General features: G+C 38.7%; 1 protein-coding gene across 5 annotated transcripts in view; it reads right to left on the bottom strand.

Annotated features, from left to right (window-relative positions):
• BRINP3 (BMP/retinoic acid inducible neural specific 3) overlaps window positions 1–16,456 on the bottom strand; it is a 365,830-nt gene that overhangs the window by 125,996 nt on the left and 223,378 nt on the right. For all 5 annotated transcript variants that reach the window (XM_060774525.2, XM_060774528.2, XM_060774527.2 and 2 more), the window contains 2 exons: window positions 14,405–14,595; window positions 405–595 (listed from right to left, as the gene is read on the bottom strand). In XM_060774525.2, the coding sequence (XP_060630508.2) occupies window positions 405–595; window positions 14,405–14,595 (382 nt within the window). The remainder of the gene's footprint in view (window positions 1–404; window positions 596–14,404; window positions 14,596–16,456) is intronic.

Raw genomic sequence — 16,456 nt, 5'->3', positions numbered from 1 at the left:
TCTGAAGTAGTGTAGTTCAGACACAATATCATCACAGCATAACCCTTATCATGTCTAAGAATCTTCTGCTGTCCTTGAGCATATTGCCGCCTGGTAGATCCAAAGAAATGTGGGAGTAGCTTTCACATGTACTCTGGGACCTTTGGAGCTCCACATGTTTTCTGGACTCCACAACAGAAATTTAGGGACTTCAATGGCCACTTTAAAGTTCTTGTGGTCAAAACAGGAAGTCTTAACAAACCCAGTGGGCATGGAGTGTGCATACTCAGTTGCTGGGGTCCTAGTCATTATAATCTAGCTCCACAAGCTGGATTTTAAACAAAATGAACAAAACAAAGTTGCATGTTAGAAAGGTAATAAATAATACCAGTATTGTGCTGTGCTCATGCAGATGATTCCCATACCTTTATAGCAGTGGAAGCAATCTGAATATGATGCAGTCTTCTCAATGTGCTGTCCCTGTCAATGAAGTATGAAGCCGCCAGTTGGTGCAATGTTTCCAGAGTCACCATTGTACTGTTAAGGCTGGGATCACTTGTTTCTGATCTCCTACTCAGCTTCCGCTTGTCCACAAAAATTGTGAGTGACTCCTCTCCTGTGCAAGGAATGAATCAGACAATAGGTAAAAAGCCTACACAATCCCTTTCATTTGATATAACTGAAATGTACCCAGTTCAGCTTTCTCACAGGAGAGAGTGAAAAAGTGGCTGCTTTGTATTCTGAAGGTCTCTGGTTCAATTCATGACATTTCCACCTAAAATGATGCTAGGCAATAGGGATAAAAAAGAAAGCCCACTGAAGATCCAAGAGAGTAACAGCCAGCCAAAACAGCAGCACTGGACTAGAATTAGAAATCATCTAACTCACTATATCAGTCTCAGAGGTTTGTGCTTGCATTTCCATGGTTGCTCAGCCATGTTGTACTCAAAGGACAAACAAGAACAAGCTGATTTGTATACAACAGTACAGATGATAAAATGATGGCCTTGTTAACACAGAAGAATGGAAGAAAGTGTGTGTGTAACCCTGCATATGTGAGCGTGCAGGGATAATACTTGCAAACATAGCTTAAATCTAAATCTACATTTGCAGACAGTTTCTTCTGTCACACTAGGCACATCTGTAGTCCTCAGACATGAAATAGGCTTAGGAGATAATATAAACAATAGCTAACAAATATACTTGATTTGGAAAACCTTTCAAGGTTATGAGTCTTAAGGACTAAAAAAAGATTAATCACAATGTACGTCAAAACAGAAGGGGAGGAAAAAAATCACTCAGCATTATAACCTATTAACATACAAGGTCCGTTCTGTGAGCTATATGAAACAATGTTTGCAAAGCAGTGGTGTTTCACTTGTTCCAAGCAAAAAATAAGAGTTTACAAGTGCATTTTCTCTGTTGTTCACAGGGAAAACATGCCCACATAATCCAATAATTGGTTCACAGGATTAGCAGGCTTTCTAGAATGATGTTTTCACTCCAGAAATGTTCTTGTCTCTGTTAGATATTCACAAATAGGCATATTGAAACATTCACCATAGAATGATATTTGAATAGTATTTTTTCATGTTCTAACGAATCTTAAAATATGCAGGCTACTCCTTATTTTTAAATGTAACTAGCTGTACCCTGGTCACACGTTGCTGTGACCCTCAGAAAACAGGAATTTTAGACATGAAACAATCTGGGCTAAGGAACACCTCCCCACAAAGGTTTCCTGTAGGCAGGAAGAAGCCAGGCTTTTAAGCTGCAAGGCTTTTCAAAGGATATCAAGGTGATCAATGTATGTGTATATGTGTGTATATGTGTGTGCATGTGTATATGTATATATGTGTGTATTAGGGCTGGGCAACCACGGAAAAAATTGTTTCTAAACTCGATTCGTTTTTTGGTTTTTTTTGCGTTTCGATATTTAAAAGAATTCCAAATTTTTTCTTTAAAAAAGTTTGATATTTACAAAATTTCGTAAATTACGAAACAATTACTAAACGATTTCGAAACGAATACGAATCGATTCGTTAATGGCGGACGCGACCGCGCAATACGCTAAAAAACCTCCAAATGGGACAGGGGGAACTTTTGAAGCTTCCCTCTCCCTCTGTTGTTGACTGCTGGTGTGATATTTCTAAATTTTTTTCACTGATTAAACAAACAACAGCTATAAAACTTGCCCCAGACATGCGGAAATAGTAACGAAACAATTTCGAAACGATTTCGAAATGATTTCGAAACTAATACGAAGCAATTACGAAACGAATTGAAAAATTCGTTTCGTTTTTTAGATGCTCCTGTATGGTTCAAAATCGCTTCGTTATAAAAAAAATAACGAATTTTTAACGAATTACGAAATTACGAAACGAAACCGCCCAGCCCTAGTGTGTATGTATGTATGTATATATATGTGTATATGTATATGTGTGTATATATATATATATATATATATATATATGTGTGTGTGTGTGTGTGTGTGTGTGTGTGTGGTTTGCATGTATATATGTATATGTGTATGTGTGTGCATGTGTATATGTGTGTGCATATATGTGTGCTATGTATGTGTAAATATGTATTTATGTGTGTGTGTATATGTGTGTGTATATATGAGTGTATATGTGCATGTGTGTGTTGTTTGTATATGTATGCAGGCCTGGGCCTGCTTGGGCCCTCCAGACATTTTGGATTTCTAAAAGCCAGAACTGCATGGCTGTTAGGAATTGTGGGAGTTGAAGTCCAAAATGCCTGGAGGGCCCAAGTAGGCCCAGGCCTAGAGTATGAGATTTGTTACTGAACCCTGTGTCTCTTTCGCAGCCTGTATGGCCTCCTCCTGGCATGGTTCCTCCTCCTTCCTTACTCACTCCCTTCCTTTTCCCTCTTGCCTTCCTTGCTTGACAGCTGCAAAAGGCCTCCCCTTCCTTCCTTGCTTGTTTCTTTGCTTCTTTTGTCCCTCTGTCTTTCCCCCTCTCTCTATTTTCTCTCTTAAGGTTTATTAATTTCCTTTCTTTGAAGTAGCTGCAAGTGAGGTGAGTGGTGGAGGAAGGAGCCAGGGACAACCTCTCTTTTCCCCCTCTCTTTCTCTCTCTATGATTTGGGGTGGAGGCTCTAATTAATGCTTTTCAGAGCAGCTTTCTCCTCCTAACCTTGGCTAGCTTCTCGGCTGGCTGTTTGCGGGGCTGCTGGCTTGGCTCCTGAAGCAGGGATGGCCAGCTGCTTTGCTACAGATGGCCGTTTGTTTCCCCCTCACACAGGAGGGTCAGGGCCAGGTTTTGCGCATGCGTTGTAAAATATTTAATTTTTTTTTAGGATTTCAAAGCTATTTTCTTTGTTTTGGATTTTTTAAAATTATTGGTCATATCTTGGGATATGAGGCATTTGAAGGCCAAATTTGGTGTCATTTGGCCCCGTAGTTTGTTTGTTGTTAGCATACTCATAACGTACTGAAACTTTTTATATAGATAGATCATCAAAATGCAAGTATACATATATGGACACACACCCACATAGATAATAGAGGTACTGTAATTCGTTAGGTTGCATATTAAGATGATGAAGCTATTTTGGAAATGTTTAGTAGTTCAGAAATTTAAGGTTAGACTAAGTTCCAGAGCAAGTTCTCAATCCCATTAATATAAAAACTAGGGCTGGGAAGTTTCGTTCGTTAATTTCGTAATTCGTGATTAATTCGTTATTTTTTTTTATAACAAAGCGATATTGAACCATTCAGGAGCAACTAAAAAACGAAATGAATTTTTCCAATTCGTTTCGTAATTGTTTCGTAATTGTTTCGAAATCGTTTTGAAATCGTTTTGAAATCGTTTCGTTATTATTTCCGCATGTCTGGTGCAAGTTTTAGGGTTGCTGTTTTATCAGTGAAAAAAAATATAATTATCACACCAACAGTCAACAACAGAGGGAGAGGTTTTTTTAGCGTATTGCGCGATCGCACCCGCCATTAACGAATCGATTCGTAATTATTTCGTAATTGTTTCGTAATTTCCGAAATTTCATAAATATCGAACTTTTTTTAAGGAAAACTTTGGAATTCTTTTAAAAATCGAAACGCAAAAACCCCCTAAAAACGAATCGAGTTTAGAAACAAATTTTTCCGTTGTTGCCCAGCCCTAATAAAAACCACCAACCACTGTTGGTGGCAATAATAAAATATATATTATGATTTGATCTTGTTGCTCATCCTATTTCACATTGTTTGGTCCTATATTAAATCGACACATGAAAGGCAGAGAAACACATGAAACTATGTGCAAAATAATAAATGAAATGAAATCTAAATGGGGGATTCGTGTTTTCAGCAGCATCAGTGTGGTGGTTTTCCAATGTTTTGGTTTATCCCATATTACTCTTTTTTTCACAAATTATGATTATGATTATCGTTAGCTGGAATCCTATACAGGGGATATGTATGTGTAAACATCATAGTTACGGCACTACCCAGTAAATCCCAGGCCACCCCCATTTACCAAAAAGCTGCCTCCACAATTAGTGGGGACCTGTTTTCTTGTAACCTGGGAAGCAGCAGATGGCTGTTTCCATTCCCTCCCATGAGAAATCTCTAGTATGGCAGGATCTTTTTCTTAAATCCCTCATTCAGATGAGAAGAGTGGGAACATTAGTCAGCTGCTTCCCAAGATACAAGGGAACAGAATCCTATTGATCACAATGGCTGTTGGCCAGTAATTAGAGATTGTGGGACTGTTGTGGTCCCTATATAACTTCCAAAATATGAGTGCATAATTCTAGCTTACACATTTATAACTACTATAGAGGATTCCAGACATTATTATTATTATTTCGAAGAACTAATGTTTTCAATTAAGCTTTCATTGAGGTAAGGTCTCCTTCCAGCTTTCTTTCAAAGGTGCTTATAAAAGTAGGCAGTTATTATTTTTAAACTGCAACAACAAGCACAAAATGTATAGAATCTCATTTTGGCAACTCGAACAAGGAGGAAGGTGCAGAATATTCAGGAAATGATAGGCTTCAATAAATGATTAAATCCACATGGGTCTCAAGAGCAACATGAGAAATTATTTAATAGAAATGCTAACATTTTGTATTAGAGACATTAAAATAACACTGTAACAGCTTTAGCTTAATATGCATAAATATGATTTAAGAATATGTATTTTTAAAATGTGTAATAATAGATATGATTAAAACACTTAGAGCTGTTTTCAGTCTTCCTGTAGGCTGATTTTAAAATTATGGCTTCCAATTTTCTTCTCTTATTAGTAATGAAAGGAATACAAATTGCCTTGAGATGACATATTTTAAGAAAGTAATTAGGTGGAATCTACTGGTCACAAAGATAAACCCATGTATGTGCAATAATAGAATATTTCTCCTTCCACATCTTGTGCCAGTATGATCCCAGTGCAATGAGCAGGATATTATGCCACTGACTGGCCAGCTCTTGAGCACTATACATTAGGGGTAGGATTATGTAGTCTATGAAGTGCATGTGACCACAAGCCTGTATTTGCAGTCACCATTGCCTCCCCAATTTTTACAGATAAAAAAAAAATGCCTCCATTTGCAAATCACAGCTGGTACCATTTTTGCCTAATACAAAGTAGAAGACCATTATATTGTAGACACATTTTCAAAAACTATAATAGACATTATAGTCTTTAGTGATTTCATATATAGTATTTTAATGGTGTATTTCAAATTGCATTTAATATTCTGGCTTTTATGTATTTATTTATTTATTTGTCTGTCATGTATGTGAAAGACCTATGGTCTAAGCATTAAATAAACTACTACTATTACCAAGATTTCATAGGACCCATTCCAGGTCTGAGATTGATGGAAAATGGTCTATGGGTGCTCCCCAGTTGCTTAGTATTTTATCCCTTAGCTCCATCAGCATTCAGCTTCACATGGGGCCCATCCAGACAGGCCCAGAACTTATCTTGGTTTACCAAATGATGCCTTTGGTAAAAACAAATTAATTCAGGACAAACCAATGTTTCCTTGGTTTGTTCTGAATTAATTAGATACTCCATTAGACCCAGGCCTTCCTGAAATACCCAGGTCAAATGGAGTATTGGGCCTTTGGAGACTCACTTCCAGACAGTACTGGACTACCCAGAGGTTAGTCTCCATTGCAGTCCCACACCTTTTGGGCACCTCTCTCCCAGGCCCCCAATTTAGTTCCTAAAAGTAAATTAAAAGTTACCTGGACACCATAACATCCCTCCTCGCATCCTCCTGCTGCAAAAAATTATGCACAAGGAAACAGCAAGGTACAAGGAGGGATTTTCCTCCTTGGCCCTCCTGTCCCTTTAGGTGTCATTTCCTCACTCCAGGAGGACATGAGGAGGGCTGTTATGGTGTCTAGGTATCTTTTATTTCACTTTTAGGTGAAAATTGGGGGCTTCAGGGAAGCTTCGTGCCATCTTGATTTTAATCATGATGGCATCTAGAACCCTCCCCCCCCCCTTTCCGCTCCCAGGGAAGCCTGGTTTTTTTGTTGGGGAGTGGGGACTGAAACCTGCACTGAGGCAGTTATATAAATCTGCTTTGCTGTGGATTTTAATCGTTTTGGAAGTACCCATGGTTTTAATACTTACTGAAGTGGCTTAATATATTTGGCTGAAGGAGAATATGGTGTTCTCTCCTATTCCAAGTACACAGGACTGGTATATAGCTAAAAAACAATTTGCAAGAACTGTTGATTGATCTTACACACAATGATTTAGAGTTACAGAGAGTGTTGCTTGGAAATAATGTAATTAACTTCCTCTGGGTCCCATTGTTGGGAGGAAACTAGAAGAAAGATGAATAGCCCCGCTCCCCAATCAATGTTGCTAACTGTCTAAATTATATTGGCTAAAGTTAGTTTTCCTTTTCTGTACATCCAGTGTTTCCCATGTTGTAGTCTAGGCTTTAAAATAGTGTTATATTTCTACTTGTAAAAAAAAATAAATACAAGTTAGCTACCAGAAACTACTTTTACCCAGACAAAAAAAGTGACAAACACTATTTACCATGTTTTTCAAAGTAACATTAAAGAAAAGTCTTTACCAAGTTCCTGTTTTGGAACAGCCAAAGGAGCATGTTTCAATAGAATCAGAGAAACGGTTTGTAGAAAGCTATGTGTAAGTGTTCCTTTTTTGTTCAAAAGGGAGCAGCTTTGCCAGTGAATAGCTTTCTGAGGCAAATACAACTGTCATTGTAAGGTCATCTACTTGCCAAGTTTGCTTTCTTGCAAATGTTTTGCAGGCCTGTTAAAGAAAGCAAAGTGCATAATTGGCATCCCCATTTTGTGCTACCATGTTACAGATGAAAGGGAATTTTACAGGAAATGCAGATACAATTAATGGGAGAGAGTAGTTTCAAAGGATTTTACACTGGAGCATAATAAATGAGGCAGCTGAAAAATCCAAATGGAATCCCACTACAGGTAAATGCAGTAGCCCCATGCAAGTGTTCAGATACATGTGAGCTAAAGGATGTAGGACCTGCAGGCAAATACTTCCCATTATCCAGAGGTCCCTTATATGTTAAGGGCAAAAGCCGACAGATTATTTGAAAAGCTATTTGGCCTTCCTTGTGAGGATACCTGATTGTAGAGAGATTTTGCACACAATTCACACAGAAAAAAAATCTAAAGATGAATATTATATATGAGAATTCAGGAGATAGGTCCCACATGTACCAATCTTCTTGCCACCATTCTTTATCAGGAATGGGCAAACTTCAGTTCCCAGAAATCCCAGCAAGATTACAGGCTGTTTTCAGAATTGTGGGAGTTGAAGTCCAAAACAGCTGCAGGGCCAAAGTTTGCCTATACCTGCTTTAAACCCTTGTGGTTGGAGGCTAAAATCTTTCAGAGGCGCATAGAAGGAGGTGCTAAATATTGATTTTAAGAGATGTGCTACAGTTGAAAACAACCAAATTTACTGGATTAATGGTGCAAAAATAAAAAAAGGTTTAATTATACATTTCATGCAGTTCTCTGTAACCTGTATCCATTCCTTTTTATAGAATAGAAAAACTAGCCAAAGAAGGATGCAACCAAGAACTGAGTCAAATGGAGAAAGGTGTTACTTAACACATTCTCTTCAAGTCATTTTGTTCTTTCATAAGTGCACTTTTCCCCACCAGCTATTTTTCCCTGTGGAAGAGAAAAATTACCGGGCTCTATTTTTTGTATCCCACATGGAGACAAAAGCAGTGTGGAGTTATTTTTTTGGAAAAGAAAATTGCTGTCAGATAAGATTTGTTATTGTCTTTCTTTCCATTCCCTTAGTTTCAAGTCGCATTAGTTCATCTTCACTTAAAATGTTATGGAATCTCACATAACCTGGTTCTAAAACCAGCACTTCACTGATTTTTCCAGTTTCTCTGTTATTGTTTGTATGCTGAAATTTCTCTTAGTGTCTCCCCGGTATTGTTTTCAAAGAAGGAAGGAGGGGGAGAAAAATATGTGGCTTTTAACTCTAACTGGTTGTTATATTGGCATGAGCCTTTGCAGATATAAACCCATTTCTTCAGATGCAGTTCTAAGTGATGTTAAAAACTCAGGTCTAATGCATATGCAGTTTTGGGAATGAGATAGAATGAAATAGGTTACAGAAATATGAGCTTAAATGTTAAAAGGAGCCACACAGATCATTCAGATTTTTAGAGAGGTCAGTAATCTAAAGAGGAGCATAGTTTAAATATATAAACAGGCAGAAAAACACTTCAGTCAATGTATAAAGTATACACAATCCACATATTAGGGGGTTAAAAACATGTTAAAATGTATATCTGTTTGTCATGTCACCAGTTACAACTAAACGATGAGATGGCAAAGCAGATGATGTTGAAAGGAAGGACATAAAACTGGGACAGAGTTTCATATTTGTAGATAAATTCTAGTCTTCATAAAGTCTTTGTTACAACACAAATTAACACATATTCATCAAAACTCTTGAAAATTGTGGTCTTCCCGGCTATAAACAGGAGCACAATGAACCAAGGAGAGATACCATTTCCTTTAGAGATTTCATTATTTATCAACTCAAAATGGGCAGTTTCCGATAATAATTTGTTCTTTCCTAGTAGCTGACATCTGAATGGTACATTTTGCCAGCATTTTGTAGGGGGAAAAAATGTTAGGTTTTATTCAACGCTTCTGTCAGTCATGGCACACTAGGAATGCAGAAACATGTATGTATGTGGAAGCTAGCTTTCACATCGTGATGTTTTAATCTATTTACTTACTTTAAAAGAAAGGGAAAATAAAACATTATAGTGGGGCTTAGCATTGTTATCTCAACTGACAAAAGAACCAGTGTTTAGGAGGGAAAAAATCTTTACAAATCCGGTGTTTAGATGAGATGCTATGGAATTCATGAAGCAGCCAAAGGAGAAAGAAGGGACTGCTATTTTCTTAATCTGCAGCTAAGCCTTCACTTGCAGAAAAAGAATGAAAGAAATCCATTCTTTTCATGATTCAAAGGTGTTTGACAAGATTGTCCTGCGGGAAGGCTGCACAATCACAGGAATTATCTCTAATATAATCACCCACCAAGGGATAAAACAGTTTTGCTCAATTGTCACTTCTTCGAGGTTGCCTAGGTGGCCAATTCTGAGCACTAATTAGCTTACCTGCTGCATAATTCCTACTCCTTCATCTCTAGATCTCTCTGCTGGGTTGTTTCCTTTGCCCAGGCAGCCTATTAGCAAAAAGATGGTGCGTTCAACCTCCTCCTCCAGCTCGCTCCCAAATGTTGCACACAATGGCATCACTTTTCAGAACAGCATGTAAGAATTTAGATATGCTATTTCCATTAATACTAATGGGAGCCATGTGGTTATCGCTATATCTGAACTCTCTTGAATATTTTTATCTCCCTGTTGCAAGAGTCTTGGGAGAAAATGCCAATTTCAGAGGAGACAAGAAGGGTTATTTCCTGGACATTTTGCCTAGAATCATTTGTGGCTCCACTGTATTGATGCTGGACAATTTTAACTCGAATAATGCCAAAGGAAAGAAGAAGAAGAAGAAGAAGAAGAAGAAGAACAAGAAGAAGAAGAAGAAGAAGAAGGAGGAGGAGGAGGAGGAGGAGGAGGAGGAGGAGAAGAAGAAGGAGAAGGAGAAAGACAGACAGACAAAGATAAGTTTTGGAGGCTCTATTTTTTATTTGTTTGAATGTTTTACTACAGGCTTGTGATTCATAAGCCACTATTTGACACAGAATTAAAGATTTTTGGCTGAGCCTGGGGATTTCAGTAGTAGACCTGAATGGAGATCACAGTACTTCTTTGTAAAAACCCACTTCCAGATAAAGCAACAGTCTACAAATAAACAAAGAAAAATGGTTTTGCACAAAGCTGACATCAAAGGCATTACACATCTAAGCCCCAAGGGGAGTGTTTCAGTTAAGATGCTACAACTAAAATGTGTTATTTAAAAATGTCCACTTCACTTCCAAAGGGAAGAATATCACAAGAAACAACCCTGAGAATGATCTTAATGTTTTATCACGATCACACGGTCAAAGTTGCTTTAATCTCTAGCTATTTCTCATTTTAAATGATAAATCCAGCAGTTTGAGTGTTCCTTAAATGGAATAAGACCTGATGCAATGACCTTGACATTATTTATTTGCATTTATTTAAGATAACCAAGATTTTTTTCTCACATGAAGAGTGCTGCATTTTGAATGAACTGCAGTTTGAAAGCAATCTTTGGAGGCATTAAAAACGTACTGAATTAAACCAAGATTCACTTTACTGACCAAATCCAGTCTATAAGTGATTTCATATACTTGTCAAGCACTTCTTCAGCAGAGTTTGACAAAACAAAACAAAACAAAACAAAAAAATAGTAGTGCTGCTGGGTATTATAACAAGCATGCTGATGTCACCTAACTTCACATAGTGGATGGCCTCATAGAAGTTTCATGCAGGTGTTAAATGAAAAACATTCCTTTCAATCCCATAGTTCTGCAGTCTTTCTTTCTGGAAGTGGCCATCCAAGAAGGAATGGAGCACTGAAGCACATTTTCTCCTGTCCCCACCCTGATGGATGTCACTGAAAGTCAATGAAAGGTCCAGGGGAATTAGTGGAGCTGCATTCCCCTATCCTTCTTCTGGCACAACAATCTATCAAGGCAACAAAAGACATTTAATGCCAGAGACTAGAAACTAGATTGAAATTGATCTAATTAATCAGTGTCATCCATGAGAAGGTGGCATTTCATGACTATCATTCACTCAGACACTTTGCCCTCACAACTATCTGTCAGTTGAACTAGAGCAGCCTTCTTTGGGAATGGCCTCATGACTTTCTTCTTAAAGACAATTAGCACTTGTTCCTCTTGCAAGGAATTATTTACTTTATAGTCGCAGTCAATCAATTAACTCAGTTTTATGAACCAAGAATGGCAAAACCTGAACAAGTAGGTGTTTGGCCACACTCTTCTAAGCACATTGTCCACTAGAGCTTAAACAGATATAATACATTAAACACCATATAATTAGATAGTGTTCTGGATACACTGGTGTGTTCCTTAGCATTATTGCCAACAAAATAGCATGTATGTTACTGTGAAACTGAAAAGAAACCCAATACCTATTGACAGACTTATTCAAAATGAGATTATTGAGCTCCTTTTAATGTAATTAAAGCATCTGGAAACATAACATAATGAAACTCTATCTATCTATCTATCTATCTATCTAAGTATCATTTGACATATTACTGAATCCCAATATCATGAGGCCATTTCTTTAACAAGTTTTGTTTTGAAAACAGACTCAAATAACATATTGTTTAACACAATTTAAAAACTTAAATGATCTCTGGCATTACTGTTAATAAAAAAACTGATTGGAGCAAGCAGTATTCAAGTTCATATCTAATGTTCCAAGCAGATATTTAAGCAAAATTTTCAATGTTTTCCATTTTCAATGGGAAAAAGTATCTCAGTAGATCACCATGATTACGCAACAATCTCAAGGAATTGAAAAAGAAATGCACAAACATTTTTTTGTAAATGGTTTTAACATGTATATAAAATGTACAGACTTTAAATATAAAATGTACAGACTTTAGACAATCTTTTTGCAGGATAAGACAAAACTTTTGGAATTATCCATTCTTGTATACAACAGTCAAATAATGATTTGAATCTCTAGATCCAAGTTCTTTGCATATCAAAATAGTTCTCTGAACTCTCCCTCCCAAAATGATTTCCTCCCATTCTCCCTTATAGCTATTATACAGAAGAGTAGGAAACTCTGATGTACATCAAAATTAAAAATCTTTATTACAGTCATAGACCAGAATAAGGAGAGTGAGGTACAGTCACATAAAATCATTGTACATTAAAATCGAAAAGGCTAGAAAACAAAGGTATGTTGAAGGCTAAAGAACAAAAACTATTTAGAGAAGGGAAGGGACTAGAAGGGGATGGAGAAAGAGAGAGATTGATGGAGGGGTAGGAGCATTAGGGCCATGAGTCTAGCAGCAGGGTTGGGTAAAATTGTCCTAAACAGCCTGGGTAATTATATAGCAGTGGCAAGATGAGTCTGGACCAAATGTTTTTGTAGAACAGGCACTGGATTAGCACAAGATCACTTGTTTCTATTTGACCCGAATTACAGAGGCAGAGTCTCTCTGTGGAGATGGTCTTCCAGTATCGGCCTTCAAGTACAACTGATGGAAGGGTGTGACATCGAGCCAGGATGAAGGACCTCTGATGATTGGGGATCTCTAGATTTGCTAAGTATACCATAGGAAAGGCAAGATATCTGCTAGCTTCATTGGCAATAAAGATTGGGGCACAGGTGAGATCCAATTAGTGCTCTGTGTCTGAGATATGTTTGATGAATGCTTTGGCTTGGTCGTGCTCCATACTGAATAGCAACCCTGGAGAGAAGCACAGTGATGAGATTTTCATTGCTACTGCCTGTTTACATGTGGACTGGAAGTCATCCTTCATGGTTAGTGGGGCAAGACCAGGGGGATCACGGCATATCCTGAGTCAGTAGTTGAATATGACCACCCACACTCTGGCCTCCACTTTCATGAAGCTGGTCTCCAATCACAAAATGGCATTGGAGATGCATTTTGGTACTTGCAGGGTTAATCTAAAAAAAAATTGACTGTACATGCTGGGGGGGGGGGGTCAAAGTTGGAGAAGGGGCCTAGCTGGGCTCCATAAAGTAGTTGTGCCACTGGTTTGGCTTCAAATAGTTCAAGTGCTGCAGGTATGAAGTAGCCCCTTCTTGACTTGAGGTATTTTAGAATATCAAATGAGCCCCTTTGCACAGACTCAGCATCATCTGCATAAAGTAAGGTGAAAATATGTCTTCCTGTGAGTTTTGGGGGGGGGGGGTGAAAATCCATGTTGTGAAGATGATCCACCATGGAGTTGATGTAAAAGTTAAATAATAGAAGGGCCAAGATGTAGCCTTGCTTGACACTTTTTTACATTCCAACTGCTTTGGTGAGGTGGCTCTGAGGGTTACATCTTATTTTCCCTTCATGGAGTAGGTGGATTAAGTAAAGAAATTGTTGGTCGATTGTAGAGCTCTCCAGTTTTTCCCACAGTTTAACTCAAGAGATGGAGTTAAAGGCTGCTTTAAAATCTATGAAGGTGACATAGAGCGAGGGTGTATTTTGGGAGCATTTTTCAGCAAGCTGTTGGTCTATGGTGGATCGACCTTCTCTGAATCCAGCTTGCTCCTCAGCAAGTATGCTTTCTCATTCCAGCCAGTCCTGGAGTTTTCATTGAAGATGTCTCACATATAACTTGCTGGTTATATTGAGGAGGCTAATTGGTCTGTAGTTTGCAAGGTCATCCTTTTCCCCTTTCTTTTTGTAGATGGGGCAATGATTGCAAGCCCCCAATCCTTGGGGATTTGGCCATAGTTGTTGATACATGTGAAAAGAGAGGCTAGGATGGCATCCAGATTGTTCTTGATGGCCTCTGCTGGGATAAGATCTTCTCCTGGGGCCTTTCCTGGTCTTAGTTGGGCAACAAGGTTCTTGATCTCGGTCGCTGTTATGGGTGGCCACAGTGGAAGTTTTTCTATGTCAAGGCTGGAGCGGTCACTTCTAGCAGAGGTGTCCATATAAAGTTCTTGGAAGTATGCCACCCAGATCTTTGGGAGAATATGAGGGCTAACTAATACAAATAATAATAATAATAATAATAATAATAATAATAATAATAATAATGGAAAACACAATAAACTTTATTTTTCAAGTTTAAGAAGGGAAAATAAAGATAACCACACAAATGCAGGAAGAGAAGAAAAGATTCTCCCCTGTCACAAAGGCTGTTATCCCTCTTCCATGTTACACAAGTATTTTTTTTTTCTTGTCAGGTTCACACAGCTGGTCTAAAATACGTATTAAATTGTTTTGTATTAGTGACCTTACCTCCCAGGGTAGCTGACAGCAGGAAGTGTGTCCCATATTTCTTGATAAGGTTTTCTGTGATCTGTTGAAGAGTTGGCCTACGTCCTATTAGCCTTATGTTTCGGAAAAATTCAGGGGCAAGAGGCAGTGGGGAGCCAAGAAAGTTTTTTCTCTCAACAGCTAAATTGTTAACTTTCCAACGACCAAATTCCCTGGAAAACAAATAAAAAATAAAAAATAAACATTCATTTTAAAATAGAGCACTATTTGTGTGTATATATGTACTATTACAAACAGTATTTTAAAAATGATAAATTCAAAAAGAATTATAGCAAAAAAAATATATCACTGGTTGAGATTACATTTTTATTTTGAATTCAATTTGAAGTCAGGCTTGATGAGCTATGAAACCTGTGCTAAAATTTGATTTTTCTATTTTCGGCCATTTAAGATCCTTTTGTAGAAGCATTCACTTATTTCATTGCTCTTACTAAAATTAATAAGTGTTTATATTGAGTGGATAGTATTGTGATACCACCTCAATATATGACATAATCAGTCATTTGAAGAAAACCACTCATACAATCAGGCAAGAAGTAAGTCAATAGCCAAGAGCCAAAAAGGGTCTTAAGTTGTGACATACAACAGGTAGGAGGATTATGATACTCCTACAGCCTACTAATATTTTAAAAATATAAAAATGCTACAAATATTACTTTATCACCAGAACCAATATATTTTATTTTATTTATTTATTTATTTGGGGTTCTTTTACCCCGCCCTTCTCACCCCGAAGGGGACTCAGAGCGGCCTTACAAAAGCAAAGGCACCCTTCGATGCCTGCATCATAAAACAATCATACATAAACTTACATCATATCATAATATAATTCACAAAGTGCAAGCATTAATTATCATAAAATCAATAAAATCAATAAAAACAAATACAAACCCAATTTCTCCTTTACATGGTCAGCATTTCGCTCATAGATCTAATTTTCGTTCCATTTCATCAGTCCTGCTGGTCTTACTCGCCTGATTGTCTGATTTAATTGCCAAGGTGCCCAAAGGCCTGGTCCCACAACCACGTCTTCACCCTCCTCCTGAAGGCGAGGAGGGATGGTGCTGCCCTGATTTCCCCCGGGAGTGAGTTCCACAGGTGAGGAGCCACCACTGAGAAAGCCCTGCTCCTCGTCCCCACCAGCCTCACTTGTGAGAGTGGTGGAGTCGAGAGCAGGGCCTCCCCAGATGATCTCAAAGTCCGGGATGGGACGTAAAGGGAGATACGTTCGGACAGATACACTGGACCGGAACCGTACAGGGTTTTGTAGGTCAAAACCAGCACCTTGAATTGTGCTCGGAACTGAATCGGCAGCCAGTGGAGCTGACACAACAGGGGGGTGGTAGGCTCCCTGTATGTCGCTCCAGTGAGCAATCTGGCTGCCGCTCGTTGGACTAGTTGAAGTTTCCGAACAGTCTTCAAGGGCAACCCCACGTAGAGTGCGTTACAGTAGTCTATTCGGGATGTGACAAGAGCATGGACCACCGTGGCCAGATCAGACTTCCCGAGGTACGGGCGCAACTGGTGCACAAGTTTTAGTTGTGCAAAAGCTCTCCCGGCCACCGCTGAGACCTGGGGTTCCAGGCTCAGCGATGAGTCCAGGATCACTCCCAAGCTGCGAACCTGCGACTTCAGGGGGAGTGTAACCCCGTCCAGTACAGGCTGTAACCCTATACCCTGTTCGGCCTTACGACTGACCAGTAGGACCTCTGTCTTGTCTGGATTCAATTTCAATTTGTTAGCTCTCATCCAGTCCGACACAGCAGCTAGACACCGATTCAAGGTCTGGACAGCCTCCTTGGTGACAGGTGAGAAGGAGTGACAGATCTGGACATCATCTGCGTAGAGATAACATCTCAGTCCGAAACTCCGAATGATCTCTCCCAGTGGCTTCATGTAGATGTTAAATAACATTGGGGACAGAATCGAACCCTGTGGGACTCCACACATCAACGGTTGTGGGGCCGAACAGGTGTCACCCAGTAACACCTTCTGGGACCGTCCCTCAAGAAA

This window comes from Anolis sagrei, chromosome 4 (assembly GCF_037176765.1).
Source record: "Anolis sagrei isolate rAnoSag1 chromosome 4, rAnoSag1.mat, whole genome shotgun sequence".
In the NCBI taxonomy this organism is placed as follows: domain Eukaryota; kingdom Metazoa; phylum Chordata; class Lepidosauria; order Squamata; family Dactyloidae; genus Anolis; species Anolis sagrei.
This window is presented reverse-complemented; position numbering and strand designations above follow the sequence as displayed.